General features: G+C 42.2%; 2 protein-coding genes across 4 annotated transcripts in view; one reads left to right on the plus strand and one right to left on the minus strand.

Annotated features, from left to right (window-relative positions):
• CHP1 (calcineurin like EF-hand protein 1) overlaps positions 1–1,403 on the minus strand; it is a 32,118-nt gene extending 30,715 nt beyond the window's left edge. For all 3 annotated transcript variants that reach the window (XM_063331754.1, XM_063331752.1, XM_063331753.1), the window contains exon 1: positions 1,134–1,403. In XM_063331754.1, coding sequence (XP_063187824.1) covers positions 1,134–1,200 — 67 coding nt within the window. In that variant the 5' untranslated portion in view covers positions 1,201–1,403. The remainder of the gene's footprint in view (positions 1–1,133) is intronic.
• EXD1 (exonuclease 3'-5' domain containing 1) lies at positions 1,385–22,518 on the plus strand. The gene is made up of 11 exons (XM_063331738.1): positions 1,385–1,765; positions 2,220–2,288; positions 3,311–3,362; positions 4,830–4,960; positions 6,212–6,276; positions 7,525–7,611; positions 8,698–8,802; positions 8,927–9,007; positions 11,446–11,589; positions 13,156–13,347; positions 20,654–22,518. Exons 1-11 carry the CDS (start codon positions 1,639–1,641, stop codon positions 20,921–20,923), a joined length of 1,323 nt encoding a protein of 440 aa, XP_063187808.1. The 5' UTR covers positions 1,385–1,638; the 3' UTR covers positions 20,924–22,518.
• The last annotated feature ends 531 nt before the right edge of the window (positions 22,519–23,049 follow it).

A 23,049-nucleotide genomic window follows, 5' to 3' on the forward strand; every position in this document is an offset into this window, starting at 1 on the left:
ACCATTCTAATTAGCCAAATTAACAACACTGAGTTTTCTCTTTTCTAAGGTACTTCATGAAGAACTTAATCAAATGCTATGGAGTAAATTAGCTATATACTACAGTCCAGCTTGAACAATGCTCTCCCAATTGCTGACCAGTGCAGGAATCTTCACTTTTTATAGTTAACCATACCCAACTTCCGAAAGTTACATTCCCTCCATGTTTTAAATGACACTCATTCTGACTACCCTTAAGGCAACTTTAGCCACAGCCTATGAAACAACATTTGCAGAAAAAAAAAAAATTACTATAAAACGAGAGCTTTTTCAGGCTAAAAACAGATGCTGGAGAACAACTCCAGCACCATAAACAGAGACAGACATCTCTCCAAAATCCATCGAGCTCGCTCTGACCGAATACAATACTACAGCTACCGGCAGCGCTGCTTCTCTCCCTTCCCACTCGGATCTCGCTGCCGCTGTACAGCCGATCTTCGCCCCCTTAAGCCACAATCACGGCCCCCCCGCGAGGTCTCCCCCACAACCCCAGCGCAGCTGGGAGACGAAGGGGCTGGCAGATCCCGGCTGGCTGGATGTCACCTTTCGCTCCCCAGTGCGCCGGGCAAACACCAGCCCCCCGCGGCCGCCGCTGCCGCGTTCAGGCCAGCCTAAGGAGCGCCTCGACTACCAGCGGCTGCGCCTACCGCCGGCGGCTGCTGCCAGCCCCGAGCGAGCGGGAGGCCGGCAGGGCACCGAAGGAGACGCGTTGCCCGCGGGTTTCTGCCAGCCCCGGGCCGCGGGCGCCGTCCCCCCGGGGCCGCTCGTTCGCGGCGACCGGCAGCTGGGGGCGAACCAAGAGGCGCTTCCCGGGCCTACGTGACACGTCCGCCCCCCGTCGCTGGCGACAGCGGGGTCCTGGCCCGGGGACAGGCACTGTCCAGCGGGGAAGGCAGCGGTCGCGCTCGTCTCCCCCCCGCCAGGCAGGGCCGACGGCCCCGGGCAGGGCTGGGCGCGCAGCCGCGGGGGGACAGGCGGCGGCGCGGCCGGCCGAGGCGCCTCCCCGGCCTGAGGGACGAGGCCGCTGCCCCGCTCCGGGCACCCAGCCCCCACGGCGCTTCCTGGCCCGCCTCGCCTCACCCCCCCGTACTCACAGCCTGTCTCCTTCTTGATCTCCTCGATCTCCTCGTCCCGCAGCAGCGTAGACGCCCGAGAACCCATCGCCGCCGCTGGGCCTGAGGGGAAGGGAAGGGCCGCACCCCGCGCCGGGAAGAGTTACGCAGCCGAACAGCGACGGCAGTACCACAGCCACCCCCAGCACGCTCCCAACCACACTCGCCCAGCCGTACTAAGGCGGAAAGCGAGCTCACACCGACTCCTATCGCCCCACCCGCCGCGTCCGGCCCGGCCCGGCCCGGCCCGGCCCTCACCAACCGCCCCCCACCGCCCGGCGGCCGCCGGCCGACACCCGCGCGCATGCGCACGGCACAGGCGCCATGGCGGCGGCGAGTAAAGCTGAGGCAGCGGGGCGGTTCCTGTCGGCCTCTGCCTGTAAATTCTCCCCCCGCCCCGTGATTGGGCGTGGGCACTGGTGGTCCTTCCCTTCGCGCTGTGCCGCAGGTGTTGTGCTGCCGGAGCCCCATCTCCGCCGGCTGCGGCATGTCCCTCAGCAGCGAACGCTTCGGTGCCGTTCTGGGGAGCACCGTTAAAGTCACCTTAAAATGCGGCGTCTTCCAAGGGGTGCTGCAGCACGTGAATCCTGACCGGAGCCTCCTCCTGCGGAGAGGTCGGGGCGCAGGGCCGGGCCCCGACGCGCCCCGCCGGCCCTCGGGGCGGTCCCGGCCTGTGTGAGGGGAGCGGGCGGGCCAAGCCAGCGCTGCTGGCCCGCTCGCTGAGGGGAGGGCGCCCGTGGGTGCCGTCCCGGAGCCCAAACGGGCGCCGGGATTAATAAAATAAGCTTAAAGTAGAAGTTGGCGGTACCTGCCCGTGCTCCCGGCTGTGTAGGTGCGGCAGCCCCGAGCTGTGTCCAACTCGGAGCACAGCCATCTTACACAAACCCCCTCCTGAAGAGTGAAAGAGCTGTCACTTAAAATAACCCATTTGTTGATTTTTTTTTATTTTTTCTTAGTTAATAGTATTACTCAGTCCTGTGGTCTTGCTTAGTTCTGTAAATGATAAGCTTTTAACCCAAACAGTGGAGCTTGATGTATGTCTGTTTTTTTTCCCCTCCCTCATTTCAGTGAAGAACTTGGAAACTGGCAGAAGCGCTCCAGGAGTAAAGATGTTTTTTGACCGTGAAATAGTCAATGGTGAGGCTTTTCTTACTGCATTTCAGAGCACAGGGATCGTACCTGTTCTTAGGTCAGGATTTTAAATCCACTTTTTGGTCGCTCTGCTGCATTTTCCAGTTGCACATCTTTCTTCTAAAAGCAGTAGGACTTAGAATGTTGTATAAATCACACGACTCTGGTTCCCCAATTATCTATCAGTGAAATAATAATTCCTCACTTTGTGAAGGTCTTGAGACTATAATATGTTAAAGCTTATTAGTTAAATAAAGAATGAAGTCTAATAAGACCACTAATGAAAGTAATCGCTGTGAAGGTAATCAGTTAAGTGTGACCCCTCTTTATGTCTTGAAGGTAAGTTACAGTCATCGTGCATGTTCTTATATATGCAAGGTGTTCACTGATGGGCTGTGCTGGGAAGTTAAAGTGCTAAAAGTTCTACTTAACTTGGTTTTGCTTTTACTTGCACAGGCAAATGCATCTCTGTTAAATGGTCTGTCTCAGCCTCTTTCCCTGATTCACTAGTGATAAGAATATGGGGTTATTTAAGAAAAACATTTCCAGTGTAAAAAGGTCCTGTGCATTTCTGTTGGCATCTGCTTTGCTGTGGGGACAAGGAGTGAAGTGCTGAGGAGGAAATAGCTAGAAGGCAGCTATTGGACTTAAGCGATTAATTTGTCTCTGTTCTGCCCTTTTCCTTGTACCTGTTTTGTTCTATATGTAATAGTTTGTAAAGTAATTAGTTGCCGTTCAATACTGACTTTGTTTTTGGTGGAATGCTAAGTCATTAGTCTTTTTTAAATGCTAGAGTTCTGAAATACACATTGTCTAGGCTACCGATGTAAGTTATTTTATGTAGGTTTGTACGTCAGAGTGAATTTAAAATTATTTAAACAGCACTTTGAGTTCAGTTTCTTTTTTTGTACTTATGGCCATGTCCTATAGTGGTTACTATTGGTTATGGTTCTCCTTTTTGGGGAGATAACAAATGTAAAAAAGTTGCTTGTCAGCACTAGAGTATAAATTATTTGTTTCTATTGCAGTGGAATTGCTGGATGAACCAGATTCAGGGAAGGGAACAGCAATGCTCCCTGAGTACGTTGAAATGTTTCCTTCCTTTCACGGTAGGAGAAGGGGTGGGATACACTTGCTAGGGGGGCCACCACCTACATTTAGTATAATAAAGATGTTCAGACTTAACCGTGCCAAGTTTGAATTTCTCTGCTCTGAAGAGGTGAACAAGGTGGTGAGTGGAAGACCTCCACTGTGTAAACGGTTCTTTCAAGCTGTTACTTACAATTTCTCTCTTTTTTCTTTTTTCTTTTTTTTTTTCTTCTTCCCACTAATATTCCTAGATAGAAAAATTTGCTTCGTTTGTTTCCTTGCCAGCTTGTAGTTTCAGGGAGGATTTCCCATAAGCATTTCTTCTGTGGTGGAACAGTTCCAGGACAATTAGCCTTCCAGGGAGGGCATATAAATGTGGCTTTGGGAAGCTGGTGTAAGTATGTTTAAAACGCCTGCAGACCCAGCTCCTAGATAGCTTTGCTTTGAGTCTTTTCACAAGGCCACATTTAAATAGTTTAAGAGAAGTAGGAATGAAGTGGTGTCTGCTGAATAACTTAAACGCACGTAGAATTGTGATTAGCAGCACTCTTGCTGCTGTCTTGTCTTCTTTCTCCCTGTTAAGTAAGCCTGTGTGCACACATACTTTAATATGGTCACTTCAGTAGCAGATTCCTGTGTTAATCCTTTAAATATGCAATTTTAGATACAAGATTCTTCAGCTACATCTAAAGGCTAATCATAAAGTTTTTACACTTTATTCTGTTGACATAGAGATAGATGTACATGATTGGAGCTCTATAATCATAATGGGATGTTTTTATATCAATATAAGGAAATTTATACTAGTAAGTCATATTTCCCAGTGAAGTATTCTTGACCTGAGACTGTCGTGTCACAGAAACTAAACATTTTATGTGTGATGTCTTTAAGTCTGGTGAATGTTTGCTCACTCCCTTTTTTTTTTTTTTTTGTTCCTGACATGTCACCACTTTATATGATTTAATAGCTTCCATTTGATTACAGTAAAGTTTCAGTGGATATAACTGTTTTACATATTGGTGAACTTGTTAAATCACCCTCCAATTACAGTAACTAACTAATGGATCAAATAGTATTCATTCAGTGTAAAGACTTACAGATATTTAAATTGCGTGGTTCTTGGGCTTCATTCTTTGTATTTTGAACTCTCTTTCCTTTAAACTATGGCTGACCCTTGCAGTGAACATCTGTTTCACCTTTTGCTTTCAGAATAAATGTGAAACTTTAACTGAAATAAAGGCACTTTTGTACAAAATAAGCTTATTTTTGGGTAGTTTCAAGATCTTCTTTAAGAGACATGAACACTGGATTAGGAAATTGCTTCACATGCAGCAGTTAATTGTCTGGGCACGGGTAGATGGCACTGGATGAAATAATTTTCTTTATTGAAATGTCCATGCTGGTGGAATGTGTTATGTTTTGACTTCTGTGCTATGTATGGTTGCCTTGCTTGTGCAGGGGCACTTCAGCTGTGAAAGGGAACAAACATGCAGATGCGGGACCAGCATATTGTGGCCCATGGAGTTCTCCTTGCGATTCCCTAGAAAGCCAGCTCAGAGCCTCAAATAGCTTGAAATACTCCCTCTCAGGTAATGTGGATATTAGTCAAGCAATGTAGTTAGTTTTTGTCAGACAACATCTTTCCCAGAGGCTGTGATCTCTTGGTTTGCTATATCAGGACAGGTTGTATTCTGAAAGAGCAATGATCACAGAAAAATAGGTACAGAGCTCATTATCTGCAGACGTGCTCTTTGCCTGCAGAAAGGTCATGACATCAGAAGGAAACTCACATCAGAAGGAAACTCATCTACTTTCCAGAATGTTTGTCCTGTACCTGTCATCACCTGTAAAAGTGGCTGAGCAGCACAACTGATCTTTTGGCGAAATCAAAGTGCTTCTGCCAGTGAGCATTCGTCTCTGGTGATTGTTTTAATCTTATACTTGTTTGTGAAATATATGTGGCGTGATAGATATTGCAAAGCTTGATAAGACGCTTGCCCTTTGGTTCTGTGCTGGCTGTCACGTGCTTGCAGTGATTTGGTTGTGGTTCCTGCTGTATACGTGTATCACAAAATGTGATCGGCTCATTCTGTTCTCGTAGAGCCGTGACAAGAGTGCAAGACCTGTGTAGGCTAAAGGAATGTTAACTGCATTTACCTGGGTAGTGGGAGAGAAAATGAGCAAGGGCTGATGTGATCTGGGAGAGCCTTTAAACACTTGTTCTTATGATCTTTCAACTGACTATTATTTTAGAGTTTAGAAGATTGTCCTTGTGTTGTCACGGATGCACATTATTAACATTTGCATCTTACCTAAAGAGAAGGGAGAAAGAACCCTTCTTTACATGTTCATTAGACATTGTTAAGGAGGTGTTAAAAAATATTAAAATCTGGCTTAAATTCTCTTTGCCCCCTTGATCCCTTAGCTATCCATGTTCTGTGGTGTCACTGTCTGTTAGTTTTGTCTTTGTTACAATCTTTGTCCTTCCCTGGAAAATTCACTGGGAATTAGGGTGCTTTTTTTTTTTTAATGGGTGTAACTTTTAAAGTGGAAGCCTTTTTCCCTCCTTTAAGCATCGTAATGACAAAAAGTAACGCTACAACTCACTTCTAAACAGCCTGGTTTTCTGTCAAAAACCAGAATTTTGGCTCACGCTCTAGACTGTACACATCTGAATCAGATCATTCAGTAATCTCTTTGGGTGTGTTCAGGAAGCAGAGAGGGAAGAACTGAACAGCTAAACCAGAAAAGTAGAGTGGTTATAGAACTATCACATACCTTGTGCAAAGTTTATTCAAGTAGAGGAAGTGCCTAATGATTATTTTTTAATTTCCTCTTAGAGAAGAAGGAGGAAGAGAACGTGGAGTACACAGTTATTAATTGTTTCCAGAAGTTTGGCCCAGCAGTAAGTACTGATTAAAAAGTTCTTACACAGCGTATATGACTTTCTAAGCCTGTTCCATCCTAATTGTCAGTAGATCCCCTAGGTGGCAGGATTGTGAGCACTGCTTCATGACGTCTTATACTGGAAATCACTTTTGCAGACTGTAGTGAAACTCGAGTCATAGGTTGTAACTGGCTTTTTTAAGTCAAGTAGCATCTCTGGTGGCATCAAGGTATGTTTAAAGTGTGTGTATGTGCAGGGAGAGTGCAATGCATGTGAGTTTGCAATGGGTGGGTGTGAATTTGCATCAGTGTGTGTTGGTTGCTGTTTGCGTACTCTGTGTCACCAGTAACTGAGGTGAAGGGTCAGTATTACTATTTAGTGAACAATTATTTTTTTAGGAAGGGAACAACCTGAGGTTTTGTTGGCATTTGGAGAGGGAATCGATTGTGTTGGTTTTGTAGGTGTTTGGAACTCTAGACATGCCTAGACCTTTTTCTCTTAAATCATGTGTAATAACATAAGGGGACTTGGTAGAAAGGCTTTGTTTCAGAAGTTGGAGCCAATGATAGATTTATTATTAGATTGAATAGTATTTTTAAAATCCTGAATTAGACTAGCAATACTGTAGGCCCTCCATGTCATTTTATCTTGCAGTAACATCAGTTGGGATTTGGGCTGTTATAATGTTAGTCTATTGCACATGCAGAGGAAAAGCTCTTCCCCACAGGAAGAGATTTCCCTGCTTACAACGGAATCTTAACTGTTGATTGAAAGAGAAGCTGGCTTTATTTCTGTTTATGCCTTCTACTCTTGTATTGCATGTGTACTACAGGTTGCTGTATGTTAATTGGCTGAAAAATTTTCATGTCTGTGAGAGTAATGCATTTTTCTTTTATATCTTAGAAAATGAGTTCTCCTTTTTATCTGAAAGGAACACCTTCCTTATGTGATTTTAAGCAAGTTCCTAAAACCTCCGTAGGATAATTTCTTATGAGGGGATCAGGGAAGTCTATATTCTTTAGTTATCCATAATCTCTGCTAAATCTGTCATTGATGTTTCTAGTTGTGGAATTTCCAGCTGTCTGTCTGTAACTGGACTGATACTGTGTCTGTTTATCTTGGATCACTACATATCTGAGATTCATTGTGGTTTTGATCTGTATTTACCTTTTAAAATATGGATCATGACCATAAAAATTGCAGTTTACTATTTGTCCCTCTGTCATTCTCTGGCACTATCTGTTTTATCCCTATTTTTTTCATTAGGTGCTGTACCTGAAGCAGCAGTGTGTTATAAGTGTAGCAGGAGAAGGTGTTAATTTGTGTCGTTATGGAAAACTGTCATGGCTTGAGGTAAGAGACAGATATTTCCCAAAATGTGCCATTAAACAAAGGCATAACTGAGAAACGTTTGGGGATTAGCCTGTGTTTAAGACTTACTTGCGTAACTGTCTTGGTAAGGGGTATAATGTTCTTCAAGACAGATCAGGTATTTCATAAAGGACCTGTTACGGAAAGAATTATGCTATTATAAGGCAATATAATAATTACTTTTAACTTGTATGTAATATATACATTTGTATATAACAGTGTACCGTATTTGGTTTGCCATCTTTATATACTTGTATCAGGTAGAGGTATTACACTAGTACAGCTGTTACCTTTTGAAAAACCGCGAGACCTAATCACAATGCCAATATAATTGAAGGAGTGAAATCCATCTGAAGATGATACAGTATTGTAATTAGCTGTGATATTATCAGCATCTGAAAAGGAAGGAACAGAAAGGAGAACAGCTTAATGTGTTAGCTCAAAATCATCTTAGTTTATTCTTAAATAGGTTTAAAAGTGAGTGTGTTTATCCAAAGCAAAAACTTGTGTGGCAGCTCATGCATCAAACTTAACTCATTTATGCAGAAGTGTCCACAAAATGTTTGCTTTGGTATACCTAAATTGCTTTCAAATAACATCTTTTGTTAAACCATTATGAACTTGAACATAGGCAAAACCTAAATTTTATATCCCGTTTGAAATGGTAGGATGGAAAATTATGTCCTTTATTTCTTTGGTAGTGGCCTTTGACAAGGAAAGGAATGTCATGGGCACAAGGATTTTGTTGAAGTGGTTCTTTAAAAATATCACCATAATAGGTGTAAGAAGTACCATGCATAGGGTTGCTCTTGATGTGTCTTAAAATGCTGTATTTAACTGTATATAGTAGACTGTTGGGTCATTCTTTCTAATTATTTTGAGAGTCTCTGAGCATCTCTCAAAAAACAAGACTTGTTCACGAATTAGCATTAAGGAAACTAAACCTGCTCTCCCCAACATAAGCATGTACATAGGAGATTATGGCTTGTGGGCAACAGTGCACACTCTCCTACTGTCAAATCCTTTGTTCTTCTGTCCCTCACTCATTTTCTCTGCCATTTGTTGTAGATAGCAACAAAGAGCCGTATTTTTCTATTTGATATTTTCTTTCTGGGACCTCAGGCTTTCAAAAATGGATTACAAATGGTGCTGGAAGATAAAAACATCTTGAAGGTAAGGGTAGAGACTGTGTGAGGACATTTGTGGTGGCAGAGGTCGTATATATATATAATGATGTAGTTGCACCAAAAAGTCACAGTTGGACACAAGTTTGTCTGACAGCTCTTTCTTGCTTCAGGTCATGCATGACTGCCGCTGGATCTCAGACTGCCTCTTTCACCAGTACGGTGTCCTTCTCTTCAATGTCTTTGATACACAGGTACCCTTCAAATATTGTGGTTGGGAATAAAAGTTTCAACAAGAAACGCTTCAGCCTTGTTCAGGGCATTGTCTCAGAGAAGGTTTAACATTACTAGAATGTGACAGTTGCTGAACCACATAAATGTAGTATTTATGTTCTATCTAAAAAGAACGAGCAGGCAAGGCTGATAATGTTATTTAGAGTCTTGTGTAGACCCATTTCAAAAGGTAGTTAATATCTAATATTAGCAGCAACTTTAATGTGTTGTTTTGGTTTTTTCTTAAGATATATTAACTGGTATTGATCAAACTTGGCACAACCTGAGTCTCCTGTGACTTAAACAGAAGCCAGGTCAGCTTGTGCTTTACATTCTTTGTTATTCTTTCAGGCAGATTAAGGCTACAGGTATCCAGCCCTGGGAAGCACCTGCTAATAAAACAGTGGTGGATGTGAGGGAACAGGCCAGGTTACCAGGTTGCTGGTGCTGGCCCCGGTAGTTGTGGTAATTAATGTGTGACTAACAGGAGAATTAGAGCCTTTCAAGAGAGAAGAAAATAACACAGTGGCTATGATCTTTCATAATGGGCATGGATATGTCATGCATAATTATGTATGACTTGTCGTTGCCTTTATACTGACTTTTCATGTCATAGATATGACTGCCTATAGTAACTCTTCAAAGCCCTAATCTGGGCTATGTGGTAAGCTTTATACAGCAGAGGTTTCTCTCAGTCCCTTTCTGATGTTAGTTTGGCCCTTTGCCCCTAAAAATTATGTTATTCCATTACAGGTCAAATAGCAGTGTCAGTGTTAAATCTTGACTGCATGAAAAAGATAGGGGTGAAAATTCCCACCAGTGCTCCCAAATGTACTGGTTAGGACATGTAACTGTTACAGTGGAAATAGCTAACCAGAACTATCCACCCTAGCGTCTAAGGTACACAGAATTGCATTCATTGTTCTGTTGTCTTGGTATGAGCTGATGTGTGTGCGTTTCTTGCACTGGTAGATCTGTAGGGTTAGATTCAATTACTCTGATTCGTTGGCCTGAATCCTACTCCTAATGTAAGTAAGCTAGTGAAGTCTGATTTTGGCTGCCTTGCAGTATGCCCCTGATATTGTGGAATAAAGCTGTCGTGTCTTCTACTTCGTACTACTGGAGCAAGTAACTGGGAGATACCTCTGAGCAAACTCTCATAGGTGCTTTTTGTGAAGCACTTTTTAGAGACAGCTTCCCAGTGTTGTTAAAATTGCAACCGGCCGTACGCACAAGTAAGACTGCTTAAAAAACACAGCAATGGAATGAAGAACTCTGGTTTAGGTGGCATCCTGCCTGCATAATTTGAAATTATTGTCTTGTTGATGTTGTCATCTGGTTCCACAGATAAATGCACACACTCATTAGCATGTCGTAGTTTTTCTGCCCTTCAGTTCAAACCTTAGCATGCAATGACTTTGGACAAAGATTTTCACAGTGAAAGCTAAGCCATTGTTTTCATTGTGGGCAAGTTTGTTCATTCAGGTTAGATGTCTTATGAATATTGATTGCAAAGATTCTTTGCAATCAATATTGTGTATACTTGTGTTGAGTGGCTCAAGATCTCTTAGTAAGGAGAAAAGGGCTATGAGAGGTCAGTGGGGATTTCGGGGGACCACAGTGGGAATCTGGGCTTTTGAGTAGGAGAGGAAATCTGAAGGGTATGTTCTTCTAATGACAGACAGCTCAGTCTCAGATTTTGAGTGTGGATTCAGACTTCTTATTTTTTCCTCCCCATTCCCCTGGTGAGTGTACTTTCTTCCAGGCTTCCCTTTGACCATTGTCACCTCTCTGCACCTGCTGCAATAGTCCCACTCGTCTTTGTGTTCCTTGGTTAGGGACAAGTCAGAGCTGTTCCCGCTCTTGCTGCAGAAGGGCAAAAGGGATGAAACCAGGATGAAAAACAAGCAAACACCATGCCATGCAGTCATTGCTGCAGGCTGTTGTCTGCGTCCATTTTGGCTCTGTATGTTGTCAAAGATGACTCTTACTGGCAAAAGATTTTTTGACAACTTAAATATTCTTTCATGTTTTCCTTACATTGCATCACTATTTCAGGTTTTAGATAAAAGGCAAAATTGTAAGTATTCCAGGGGAGGATCACTGTATGTTTACTCTCTTCTGATACTGCTCCTTACTGCCTGCTGTTTGGAGATGAGTACAGGGCTAGAAAAAGCCTTAGGTTAATACAACATATAACTTATATAAGTCATTCTTGTAACTTAATTCACCCTTTTGTGTAACTTAACAGCTTTAAGGAATCGGATTACTAGGTCTGCAACTGCATGCAGTCAAAAGGAGGACTAACTGGTTTGTAGTGTACTTTACCTCTAATATGCATCCCCACTGTCAAACCTCCACATTCTTTGCCTTGTGTTAACGGATGCTGGTCATGGCGTATCGATCCTTTCCATCACAGGTTGCTGATGCTCTGCAGTTCTCAATGGCAACAGGTGGCTTCCTTCCGCACCGTGTCTGCACGTTACAGGAGTGTTTGATGCAGCATTTGAAGATACCTTCCAAATGGGATGCCATCATGAAGTATGGGCAGCAGATGGCTTCAGTGAGTGATTCAGTGAGGCACTTCTGGAGACTCAGTTGTGAGCTGTACTTTGCCCATATTGAGATATTTCTGTCATGTTTTTTTAAGAGCAATGGCACTATGCAGTGGTCAAACTGCTGTAGTTAAAGACATGTTGTAACACTGACTTGGGAGACAGATGCAAGCTTTAGTTGGCATCAGTACTTATGCTGGTATTTCCCAATAGCTTATTTGAAATCAAGGTTTTGAAGAACCACAAAGCTTGTACAATAGAAGATTTATATATAAAACTTGGTTAAAAAGTGTTCTGGATATCTTGATATACTTGACTAATTCTGAAACCTAGTTCCAACAGAACAAGTTGATTAAAATGAATCCTGAGTCAAGTAGTGAAAGAGGAAACTTTTATTGGCAGCACTATTAGAATGAAGAAATGAGAGTAGCAATTTTTTTTCTTGCTTGTGCACTTCAGTAGCATTTTCCAAATCATTATTCTGTATTGCCCTTGTTTTTGTTAATCTTTCAGAGGAGGACAAGCAGGGAAAACGTAATAGGCCAGGAGCTCATAAGATTTGTGAAACATAACCTTGATAAATAGAATAGAACAGACTATTTCAGTTGGAAGGGACCTACAGTGGTCATCTAGTCCAACTGCCAGACCAAGTCAGGGCTGACCAAGTTAAAGCACATTGTTAAGGGCATTGTCCAAATGCCTCTTAAACACTGATAGGCTTGGGGCATCAACCACCTCTCTAGGAAGCCTGTTCCAGTGTTTGACCACCTTCTCAGTCAAGAAATGCTTCCTAATGTCCAGTCTAAACCTCCCCTGATGCAGCTTTGAACCATTCTCACACATCCTATCACTGGATACCAGAGAGAAGAGCTCAGCACCTTCCTCTCCTCTTCCCCTCCTCAGGCAGCTGTAGAGAGCAGTGAGGTCACCCCTCAGCCTCTGTTTCTTCAAACTGGACAAGTCCTAAGTCCTCGTGGGGCAAGCTGCTCCTCATAGGACATTCCTTCCAGCCCTATCACCAGCTATGTTGCCCTCCTCTGGATGCATTCAAGGACCTTCACATCCTTAAATAGCGGGGCCCAGAACTGCACAGTGTAAGCCGCTCTGCAGTGGCAGTTTTGCTCAGGGTATGATGGTCATGCTGCTTAACTGGGGCTTATTTTCATGTTCTTCTGGTTCCAGTTGTGATGGCTGAAGATGTTAGTTGCTATCCTCAGCTGCTTCCCCAGCTCCCTTGATGGGAGGGTTTTTTCCCCTTTAGATCTTTCAGCTCAGCTCTTAAGAATCAAACCTAGTTTCAGAGTTTTCCATCATTAAATGATGGAATAGGTGCGTGTTGGGTTCTGGTTTGTTTCTTTTGTTAAAGAAGCAATCCCTCCTCCCAAACTCCTCCTTCTCTAACATCTGCAGGCTTGCACACAAATGGCCTTAGTAGCTGCAAGCATTCAGTAGCAGTGAAAATTGAGATCAGCATCAGGAGATATATGTTGTAAACTGCAGAATAATGTGATGAAAAGCTTTGTTATAATTTTGGCTACTTAAATAACTGTTTTCATTTGCATTGGAATACACAGGAGAATCCTGACATATGGTTCTTGAGACCGTTTCCAGCTTCTCTGCTTAAAGCGTTTGCTCTGAACGCTATGTACCTTCTGCTGCTCCACTCATCTCTAATGGATAACTTGATGTCTGACCTAAAAGCTGTCGTACATGATTATTTAAATGCTTATAGGACTGGGTCTGGAGATCACCTTGGGAGCACAAAGGTAGGTACGTCTTTGGTTGTTTCTCTGGTTAGTGATTCGATCTAAGGCTCTGATGGATAAAGTCTGGAGGACCTAGCTACAGTAGCTTCTTTTTCTGCAACTCTTCACACTACTTTATGCCACATGCTTTGTTTCCTGTGTGCAGCAGCAGAAGTGATGGTGTCTGTATCTACCTAGCTGCATTTCATGTTAGTCCCTTAGCACAAGTCCACCTCGAGTTAGTACTGTGGATGGTGAGCTGCAGCTGTTAAGACATGGGCACAAGCACGTGTGCCTCCTGTTCACTCTTATCTGAGACTTAGAACCTCTGGGCTCAATAGGGGTGGTGTATGTGTGAGGGCATGAAGAGGGACAGGCAGTTGCGAAGCGTTGGTACCTGGTGCTGCCAGAGTTGCTTTGTTTTGGTAAGAGCATTTAGTCCCCAAATTTTGTTCTATTTTTCTCCTATTCTGTCATCTTTACCGCTGAGCTGTTTTGCATATACTGTCTGTCTCTGAGAAGTAATGTCTCTTGTTGGCCAAAGATTTTTATTTCTGTAAAAGAATCTCTGGGTTATCTTACCTTTCTAATTTGTTCTCACCTGTGTTGTCAAAAAAAAAAAAAACCAAACAAGTCAAGTAACACTTTTCATCTTTGGTTACATAGAACTGGTAGTATTGCCTGCCCAGATATCCTGTAATGGTGCTTGTATGGTGGCTACTTCTGTAATTGCTTTTTAATTTTTAAATTAGATTTTTTGGAAATTAGATTTTTTGGTTAAGGAGCTTGACTTCCTGCTCTAGTGGAAAGAACAGGTCTAATGGAAGTATTGGTGTGGTCTTTTTCTGTCTTCTCAATGAACTAATCTTAGGAGGGCTTACAATAACTCTGTAAGATGCTGCTGGTATTAAATTCAGGTGAAAAGTAAATAGTCAAACATCCTCATTCATCACAAAGACACTGAACTAACATTATTAAATCCTGTTACCATATCATTTTTGCAGCTGTCTTGAAGTATTTATTAGGAAAAGAGAATGCAGGTCTGTCTTCACGGAAGAAATTGTCTTTTTCTTAGCCCTGGTTTAACAAAGCACTCAAGCACAGACTTGAATCCTTTGGAAATTACTTAAGGGCTCAGAGCAGTAAATCCCATTATTGAGGATTTAAGAGGAGATTAGTTTAGATAACCACAAGAGGTCATAGTTGCTTCACAGATGGAAGAGGAGAGGTCATATCTGAAAACCTTTTCTTTTTAGAGAACTGCCAAAAAGAAGGCAGCTGTTCATAATTCCTGGAAAAAAATGAGCTTGACATGTGAGTTTCCAATGTGAAATGCATGCAAAAGTAGGCATGACCCAAGGGAAAAGAATACTCCGTTGAAGTGAAAAGAGTACAAATTCTGTTTTGCATTGGGCTATTTGGTTGTAGGGTTTTTTTAAAGTGGTACTCCGGTTGCTGAAGCCAGTGCTTTTGTAAATACATTTATTCCATAAGATTCTATAAGATTAATCTGATCCTGAGCATTTCAAATGGCATTTTGAAGATCTAGTTAAGATCACATCTGATAATGATACTTCTTGCAGTTGCTTTAGAAATGTTGTAGTATGGATAGTAAAAGTAGCCTTTTTCACCATCATTTCACTGTTAATAATTTTCTGTTCTTTCTGTATCTTGCGAGATCACACAAATGGAATGTTTCATCTACTTTATTTAAAATCTGATTGTAATACATATTTGAACTACAAATATGGAGTTTGGTTTAGTTAAGCTGGTCCGTTACTTCAGTTTCTTCACCAAGTAAACAAAGTTAACTTTAAGGGACTCTTTTGCAAGTTGATGAGCTGAATCTGTTTTAAGAAAAAAAAAAAATAAAACAGCAAAAAAACCCATAACCCAACCTTTGTTTGTACAACTTCTAGGTTTTCTGGCTAGGTCTGTGTTAATTCCCTGAATCAAAAAGCCTTTATTCAGATCTGATTCTCAGAATGGAGTAATAGTCAAGATACTTACACATTCCAGATATTCCCTTATTTATTCTAGTGCTTTTTCATGGATATTTGGAAGTTAAGTTTATCCATTGCTAAGGTCCGTGTTATGCTTTCTGTGCACTTTGTAGAGCTACAGTTGAAAGTTACCTGGAAAATGCTTTTACTGTATTATTTTAGTTTTTACACTGACCAGTTACAATTTACACTTGTGCTCCACCTTGGACCCTTGGTGAACAGCAGTCTGGTCCAATGAGCTTGACTTCATCTTGGAGCGGACTCTAGCGTTGCTGTTGTTGGAGACTCTATGCTTGATGACTCTCTTCTCCAGACATGATCTGGTGCAGTTCCAACACTACTTCATCAGAAGTAGTGGATCTCCTTGGATTCTGAAGTAAATAACCATGCCAGGGAAACATTTTGGAAACCTGAAATGTGTTATCTACTATGCTCTCTCCAAGTTGGAGAACTGGAAGAGAGACCTCTGTTGCTGAAGCAGGACTGCAAGCAAAGCCAAAGACAGTAAGTGCTCCAGGGCTATAAAGATATCTTGCACTACTTCAGCTTCTAAATTGGAAGGTGGACATAATTCCTGAGTGAACAGGAATGATCTGTGCTACATCAGGCCTTTACTTGAAAGTTACTTGAAAGCCACTAGAAGAGAGTCGCCGAGTTACCACAGCCTCTTTGACTTACAGGCACTTGGAGAAGATGACCAGATCTGGAGGCTGACTAACTTCTATCACTCCAGTTAATGGAGACTCTTCTGGGCTGTTCTCTGTTCTGTTTTAGTTCTTGGCTCGTGCTCTCTAAAAAAGAACAACCAGGTCTTCAGCTTTTTGACAAAGGTAAAGCTAGTTATGTTGGCATGCCGTCTGTTGTGCCTATGGGCTACAAAGGTGTTTGAGTACAGTTGTACCTGACTAGAGCAGTGAACAGAGACATGATTCCCTGGCCTGCTCTTATTTCCTCTGATCTTATTGAGTGACATCGTGTCACAGAAGAATGCTTTTTCTTTTTGTTTCCTTCTCCCATTTCCCCAAACTTATGATGCTCCCATGGAAACTATACTTGCAAAACACAGATACAGACACAGTTTCAATCACGAGGCTTCATCAAAAATTAAGTACTGAAGCTGGATGGAATACATAGCCACATTCCTTCCCATCTCCAGCTGTCACATGTTGAATCTCAGCAGCTGGATCAGGATTCACAACATTGAACTTCAGCTTGGACTAGCATGGTGGCATCCTCCTAATGCTTCCTGGGTCACTGCCACATCCAGAAGTTTATAGTTCTAACAGCTTTTGTGTGTAATAACAGTATCAGGATATACTTAGTGAAAAAGATGCTTCGGCTTTCCAGTCTCAGGTTGCCTGTGAATTGAATAATGCTGAGTAATGACCAATAATGGTGAATAATAACTACTGGGGCAGTTCTTACTTTCTCCTCTTGTTGAATCAGTGGGTTCAGTCTCTAGGAGCAGATCTGGACCAGACCCTGTTTTTTCTGCTTTTGTAAATAGCAGCAAGAAAACATGAATATGCATGATGGTGGAGTAAAAGACAAGCATGTTCACGTGCCCTTATGGATCACTGCATCCACTGAGAGTTGAGGAAAGGCAAGTGTGAATAAGGCTGATGAATGTAATTTTCACCCCCTATCCGTGGGCTCTGTATTCCCAGTCTCTGCAGTCAGTTTTCCACATGCATTTTTTGTTCCTCAGTGAGAAGCTTTTCTATGCTCTAACACACCCTTTTAGTGGCAGAACACACACATCACTTTCTCACTAAATGCACAGCTCCTACTAGAGTCAGATGATCCCTGTGGCCTTCAGTATGTTCCAGAATGCTTGACTTCAGACTTATGCATAATTGCATACCTGTGTCTAAGTTTGCCGTGTTTCTTGAATGTGAATGACTGCTGGGGGTTTTGTTCTGATGGAGCTTATTTCAAAAGAAGCTTGTACTTTCCCTTTACTTAAGACAAGTTTTCATAAATAACTTGATGGGAACAAAGTCCTAGGTTGTCAGAGGCCACAGATAAGCTCGTAGAAATGGAGATTAATGACAGTTTATTGCTTTCACAGCAATAAACTGGTAAGAGCAGAGGAAACAGCAGTTCTATATTTTATGCAAATAGCATGTTTGAGTCTGACTTGGATGTCATAATTCTCATGAGAAACTGCAGCAGTCACTGGTGGTAGTCCTAGTTTCACCTGAGGTTTCAGCCATCTTTTCTTCCCCTTGATCTTTCAGATGTTTTGCCGGAAATTGCAAAGAAACAGAGTCCTTGGGATCTGCCAATGGGCAGCCCTTCCAGCAAGACTTCCACCTTGCCTCCGGACAGGCAAACACATTCGTTTGTCATTTGATAGTTGTTTCAGCAGTAACAAAACGTGTAATGAGGAGCTGGCCTATGAGGTGGTACAGCAGGTGGGAGACATGCTGTGAAAGTGGCATGATGCAACTCCATGGATTAGAGCTTCCTTCAGGAAAGGGTTGTGGAAAACATGGATATCATGCATCCTAGCAGTTGCTAGCAACAGTGAAGTATTGCCAGTGGTCCACAGCAGTCAAAAATGATAATGCAACACCCTTTTGATGTAGTACTGGGAGAAGAGAATGAAGCGGGAAATGGAGCAAAAAAGAAAAAATAAAGGAAATATTAAAAAAAAAAAAAAGGAAATAAAAAGAAAGGCATCTCATTGATCCTGACAGTTTTGGAAATGTATGTTGACACTTTCTGTGGCACCTTGTGTCATTACCTGCAAGCAGTAGTTGAGTCTTATGAATAGTGGACCCTCCCTCCTAAGCAATTGACTTTTTACCCACAAACCAGGTGCAAAATGGTAACCTCTGACCCAGCACTTCATTATCAAAACCCTCAGCTTCCCTCTTCAGCATCTTTCTCAAACTGATGATCTTCCTTATTGCTGACGGGGAGAACTTAACAAGAACTTCCCACCCTGAAGGTCTCTGCAGTTTCCTGCATTTTCAGCATAACTCTCTGCAAGGAGTAATTGTTCTTCCTGTGGATGCAGACATCAAGTAAAATGGGCTTCTGTGCCTCTGCAGCTCTGTCACTAGGAAACTGCTGGTAAAGGAGATGTATGTCCTACATTTCTAACTCTTCTTGTAGATACATATCGTGTGTTGTTAGGTACTTGGAAATGCAGCTGCATTCTCGTATTTCGGACTTAGATTCAAAGAAGCAAATGCAGCCTGGGAGCCCATCAGTGTAATGAAGAAAACGTTCTCCTAGAAGTGCAGTGTTTTCTTGTTTAAGTGGTGACAGTTCACAAGCAGAGCTCTGGTACCACAGGGGAGTCACACGCTCCTGTGCTGCAGAGTTGATTTCCCAGTGCACTTAAGGTAAAGCTGCAGCAGTTAAGGTGTGATGCAGTATATAATACCAGATAACATGTTCATGACATGTGGTGGCATCAGGTCTGTCCTCTGTCTAAATATAATTGCGTGCCAGAAGTTTTCCTAATTGGCAGGTGAGTTGGGACTGCACACAATGCATACTAATCATTATGAACATACAGCCTGAATTTTTGTGCAAGTTGGCTTTAGGTGGTTTAGAGCGTGGATTCCCTCTCACTGTAGGATACTGTAGCAGTTAGGAAGCTGGCTGTAAATTATTCTGGTTAAACAGAACTGAAGGTGCAGTGTTTTCAAGTAAGCGCTTGCTTTGCTTTTTTCTGTAATCCTGTCTGAACTATTTAACCTTCCTCCGGATCTCTGCAAACTTCTAGACATGGGTTTTGTGAGGCATGGCTTCTTTTTACAAAAGCCACAGTAACTCTTTTCCAGCGCATCACGTCTATATAGGCACTCATTCTGTTCTTAGTGTTTCTACCAGTATGCTCATACAGACATCAGACTTGACAGCATGTTGGTTCCCATATCTTTCCTGGGGCCTTCTTTAAACATTTCCCATCTTCCAATCTGTGGGTATCAAGGCAGGTTTTAAGCAAGATACTGTAGTTACTAGTTCAGCCCTTTCATCTTTCACTGTTTAGGAATTTCAGGTGAAATCCATCTTGCTGTCTGTATTTCAAGTAGTGGTATTAAATATATATGGGACAATCTGAAACAGATTCTGGGTACATAACGAATGTTTTTGGTATGGGAATCTCCACGCTTTTTTTTCCATGCTGAATGTAGAAGAGAAAAAATGTTGTGTTTTTTATTATGCTGCTTTTGTATTCTGATCATCACTTGGTCCTGCAGCATGGTTGACATGTTGTCATCCTCTCATGTTTAAAGATTTTTTTTATTAGTTCTGTTATAATTTTGTTAAATATTAATAGACTTATTATGGCCTGCCCTTTGTTTTTTTCTGTAACTTCATCCTTACCATTTTCTTCACTTGGATGTGGCTTTGCTTTCCTGAAGGATGCTTGATAGTCTCCATTCCCCTCAGCTGTAGTCCTGTGGTTTCCTTTCACTCTTTCTGTGATCTTTTTGCTGTTAGGTAATGTTTATTCTATGCTGCTTGTGTGTTGTCTTGAAGTTGTCTCCATGCTACCTGCTAGGATTGAATTTGCTTGTCTGCCTCTTACTATTTCTTATCAAGCTTCCTTATTTGTGTAATTCCCCTTTCTACAGCTGAACACAACTGTGGATTTTTTTGTTGTTGTTATTCCCACAAAGATGGTGAGCTTTGCAGTCCTTGTTAAGGAGCAGCTCCTTGAATGTAATACATTGAACAGTGTCCCATGCACTGCTCAGGACCAAATCAATGAGTGTATCTCTTTTCACATACTCGCTAAGCAGCTGTTCCATTGATTTGTTAACTATGTTGGCTTTTTTCCCCCCATAAGGTGTTTTTTTGGTTCTTTTCTACCATAGGATAGATAGAATACATGGTTTCAAATGAAAAGCCAGGAAAGCTGTCTTTGCAGTGGCTCCTACAAGCAAACATGAACTGGTTAAGCCTCTTTTGGGGGTTTTCAACAACTTTATAGTGCAAAAGGTTTCTCAGGAGACATCTAAATCCCATATGTGAAGTATTACTTAATCTTGAAGGTCTTCATAATAAAGTAGTAAACAATAAATGCAAGTCTAGTATTTTTCCCTTTGGGTTGCCTTTAAAAGAAAGGGGGGAGTGGAGTGGAGAGATTTAGAAGTGGAGAGACTTTTTTCACCTGAGGCATTGTTTGTCTAAGCAGGTAGTTAATAGTTCCACAGATCTAATGAGAGATGATTGTTCTGTTCCATTGGATAATTACAGAGGGAGCTCTTATCTGGTACTAGCAAAAGTAGAGCATGTGTATGCATATATGCATGATTTGATTTCTTTTCTGTTTTTTTTTTTCTTTTTTTCCTTATCAGCCCACTTGCATGGAGCTGCCGGAGGAGCTGCGTCAGCTGACAAACATACAGAAGCTGCGAAGGGAGAAAGCAATAAAAGACTATAGAATGAATGAGGATGGGCTTTTGATCAGACCAGCCATGGAATTAAAAGAGAGAAACGATCCACAGAAGGATGGAAACTACAGAGATGACAGGGATTGCTTTCCCACAGATAAAGCAGTGTTTCAAATTACATCCTTCTACAACGAGGACGTACGTGGTCAAGAAAATCAAAATCAAGGACCTTAAACCAGCCTCAGATGACCAAATCTACTTTCTGATACAGGTGACTTGATGAGCTTAGACTGGGTATTTGAAGACATTCACATGAAAAAAAGGGGCTATTCCCCCTGCAGAAGTGTCAAACAAAAGCTCCTTTATTTACAATGACAGGTAAACCCATTGTTAAATGCAAATAGCGATGGCCTTTTCTTCAAAGGAAATTCCTTCTGTATCTGACTGTTCTTCTCAAAGTCTATTTTTGAGATCCATTTCTTTCAAGAGCTATTTTTGATTTTAAAACAAGTGACTTTTATTTTTCTTACATTATTATCAGACCAATGTCTTAAATTGTATTTTGGTTCTTTTGTTACCTGCTGCAGATATGTAAAACTCATCCAATCCAGATACGTAAGCAGGGGAGTTTATAAGATGCCTGTTCATTGAGATTAGAAAGGGTTTGCTTGGAAAAATAAAAAAAACCCCCAACCTTCTGGGCAACCCGTGTGGGCTTGGTTTATATACAGATAAGTCTCTTGGCATAGCTATACAAGTCTGATAGGAGAGTGAAAAAGATCACACCATAACGAACCGCTACGCTGGCAAGAACAGCAAAGAGGTGTACGAATGAAAAGGACTTTTCTGCCAAGTCAGAGTTATTTTAGGCTGAGAAAAGAAGCTCCCTGCTGAAAGCTGCACGCCACCATTGTTTGTCAGCACTGCTGTATCAAACTCGTGTAGATAAGGCTGGAACACGAATGTGGTGTGTATACAGACAAGTGTGTATAAACCAGGGGGGGTAAAGTTAAATTAGTTTAAAAGATGTCTAGTATTCCCACACAAGCAAAATAAGATGTGAAGGCAAACCCAGTTTATTTCCAGTATACTTGCTTTGGATGGTATACACAAAAAGTAAAGCTCCTCCAACTGATAGCACTCGTCTGCCACATGACAAAATTAATGCAGGCCATGCCTGAGTCTTGGAACATGTTTTTTGGCACATCACTATATTTGACTTGCAAGCACAGGACTGTTGAAAATTCTTTGCTTTTGAAATTCTGTATACACACCCATGTATGTATTTAAATGCTTAAAAAATACAGCATGTTTTGCCATTCTAATGCTTCAGACAGGGTGGGGAACGCTTTATTCAAGTGTAAGGAAGGTTTTGTTCTCAGGGTTGTGCCTGTGAGTATCTGTGAATGCTGATGAACAACATGAAATAGGGGAGAATGAAGAGGTAACAGTCACTGTTCCTGCCAGGCACTGCCGTTAAGTGTTGGAGCTGTTTAGCTTTGGATGTACATTGGTGTGACTAAATGCTTAGGATGTATCCGTGTGCATTTCTTTTAAATACTGTTAGGGGAAATGTGTGTTGGTTTGGGGGTTTATTGTTTGTTTGTTTGGGGTTTTTTCTCTCTGCAAAGAGGACTAGCATTTAAATAGGTCTTCTCTATATAGTTTCCTTGAAACTATAGATAGGACTTGCTCACTTCTGTGAGTGGCAGAAAAAAAATGGAAGAAAAACTTCCAAGGTTTGCTCTTCGTCTTTACATTTTCTACGTTGTTTTGTTTGAAACCCTTAACAGTATTCTATAATCAAACTGTATAGTGCCTGTGTCTCAGTTCACTTTAGAAAAAATAAAAAAAGGTTTGAAACAAGTTTATCTTACAACTTTTTATTTGGAAATTGAGCCTGTGTTTCACTTGGTCTGACAAGAACTGCTGGCAGTGGACTAGACCCCTGCCTTGCACTGGAGCTCACGTCAGTCGCTGGGAGCAAGGTTCTCCCACGCAGTGAGGACTTACCACAAATCGGTGAGGTACGATGTGGAAGACAAAGCATCTCCTGAGCCAGAGACAGCCCAAGATTGTATTTCCACGACTCAAATCCAGTCCTATCAAGTAGAGAGAAAGAGAAAATGGCGGTACGAGAATGGAAGGAGGGAGAGAAGAGGAAGCAGCATGTGAAGGCATCAAGTCTGGGATGTGAAGAGTGATCTAGGGTGTCTCTGCGCAGGATACAAACTAACTGCCCCGGTTCCAGTTCCCGGTGCCTCGACGCTCTCCTCAGTCACGGCGGCGGCCGGGCCGGGCGGGAAGGGAGCTGCCGGGGGGCCGGGAGCACAGCAAACCCGCGCTCCGGGCCCCCTGGC

The sequence above is a fragment of the Chroicocephalus ridibundus genome, chromosome 4 (assembly GCF_963924245.1).
Source record: "Chroicocephalus ridibundus chromosome 4, bChrRid1.1, whole genome shotgun sequence".
NCBI classification, from domain to species: domain Eukaryota; kingdom Metazoa; phylum Chordata; class Aves; order Charadriiformes; family Laridae; genus Chroicocephalus; species Chroicocephalus ridibundus.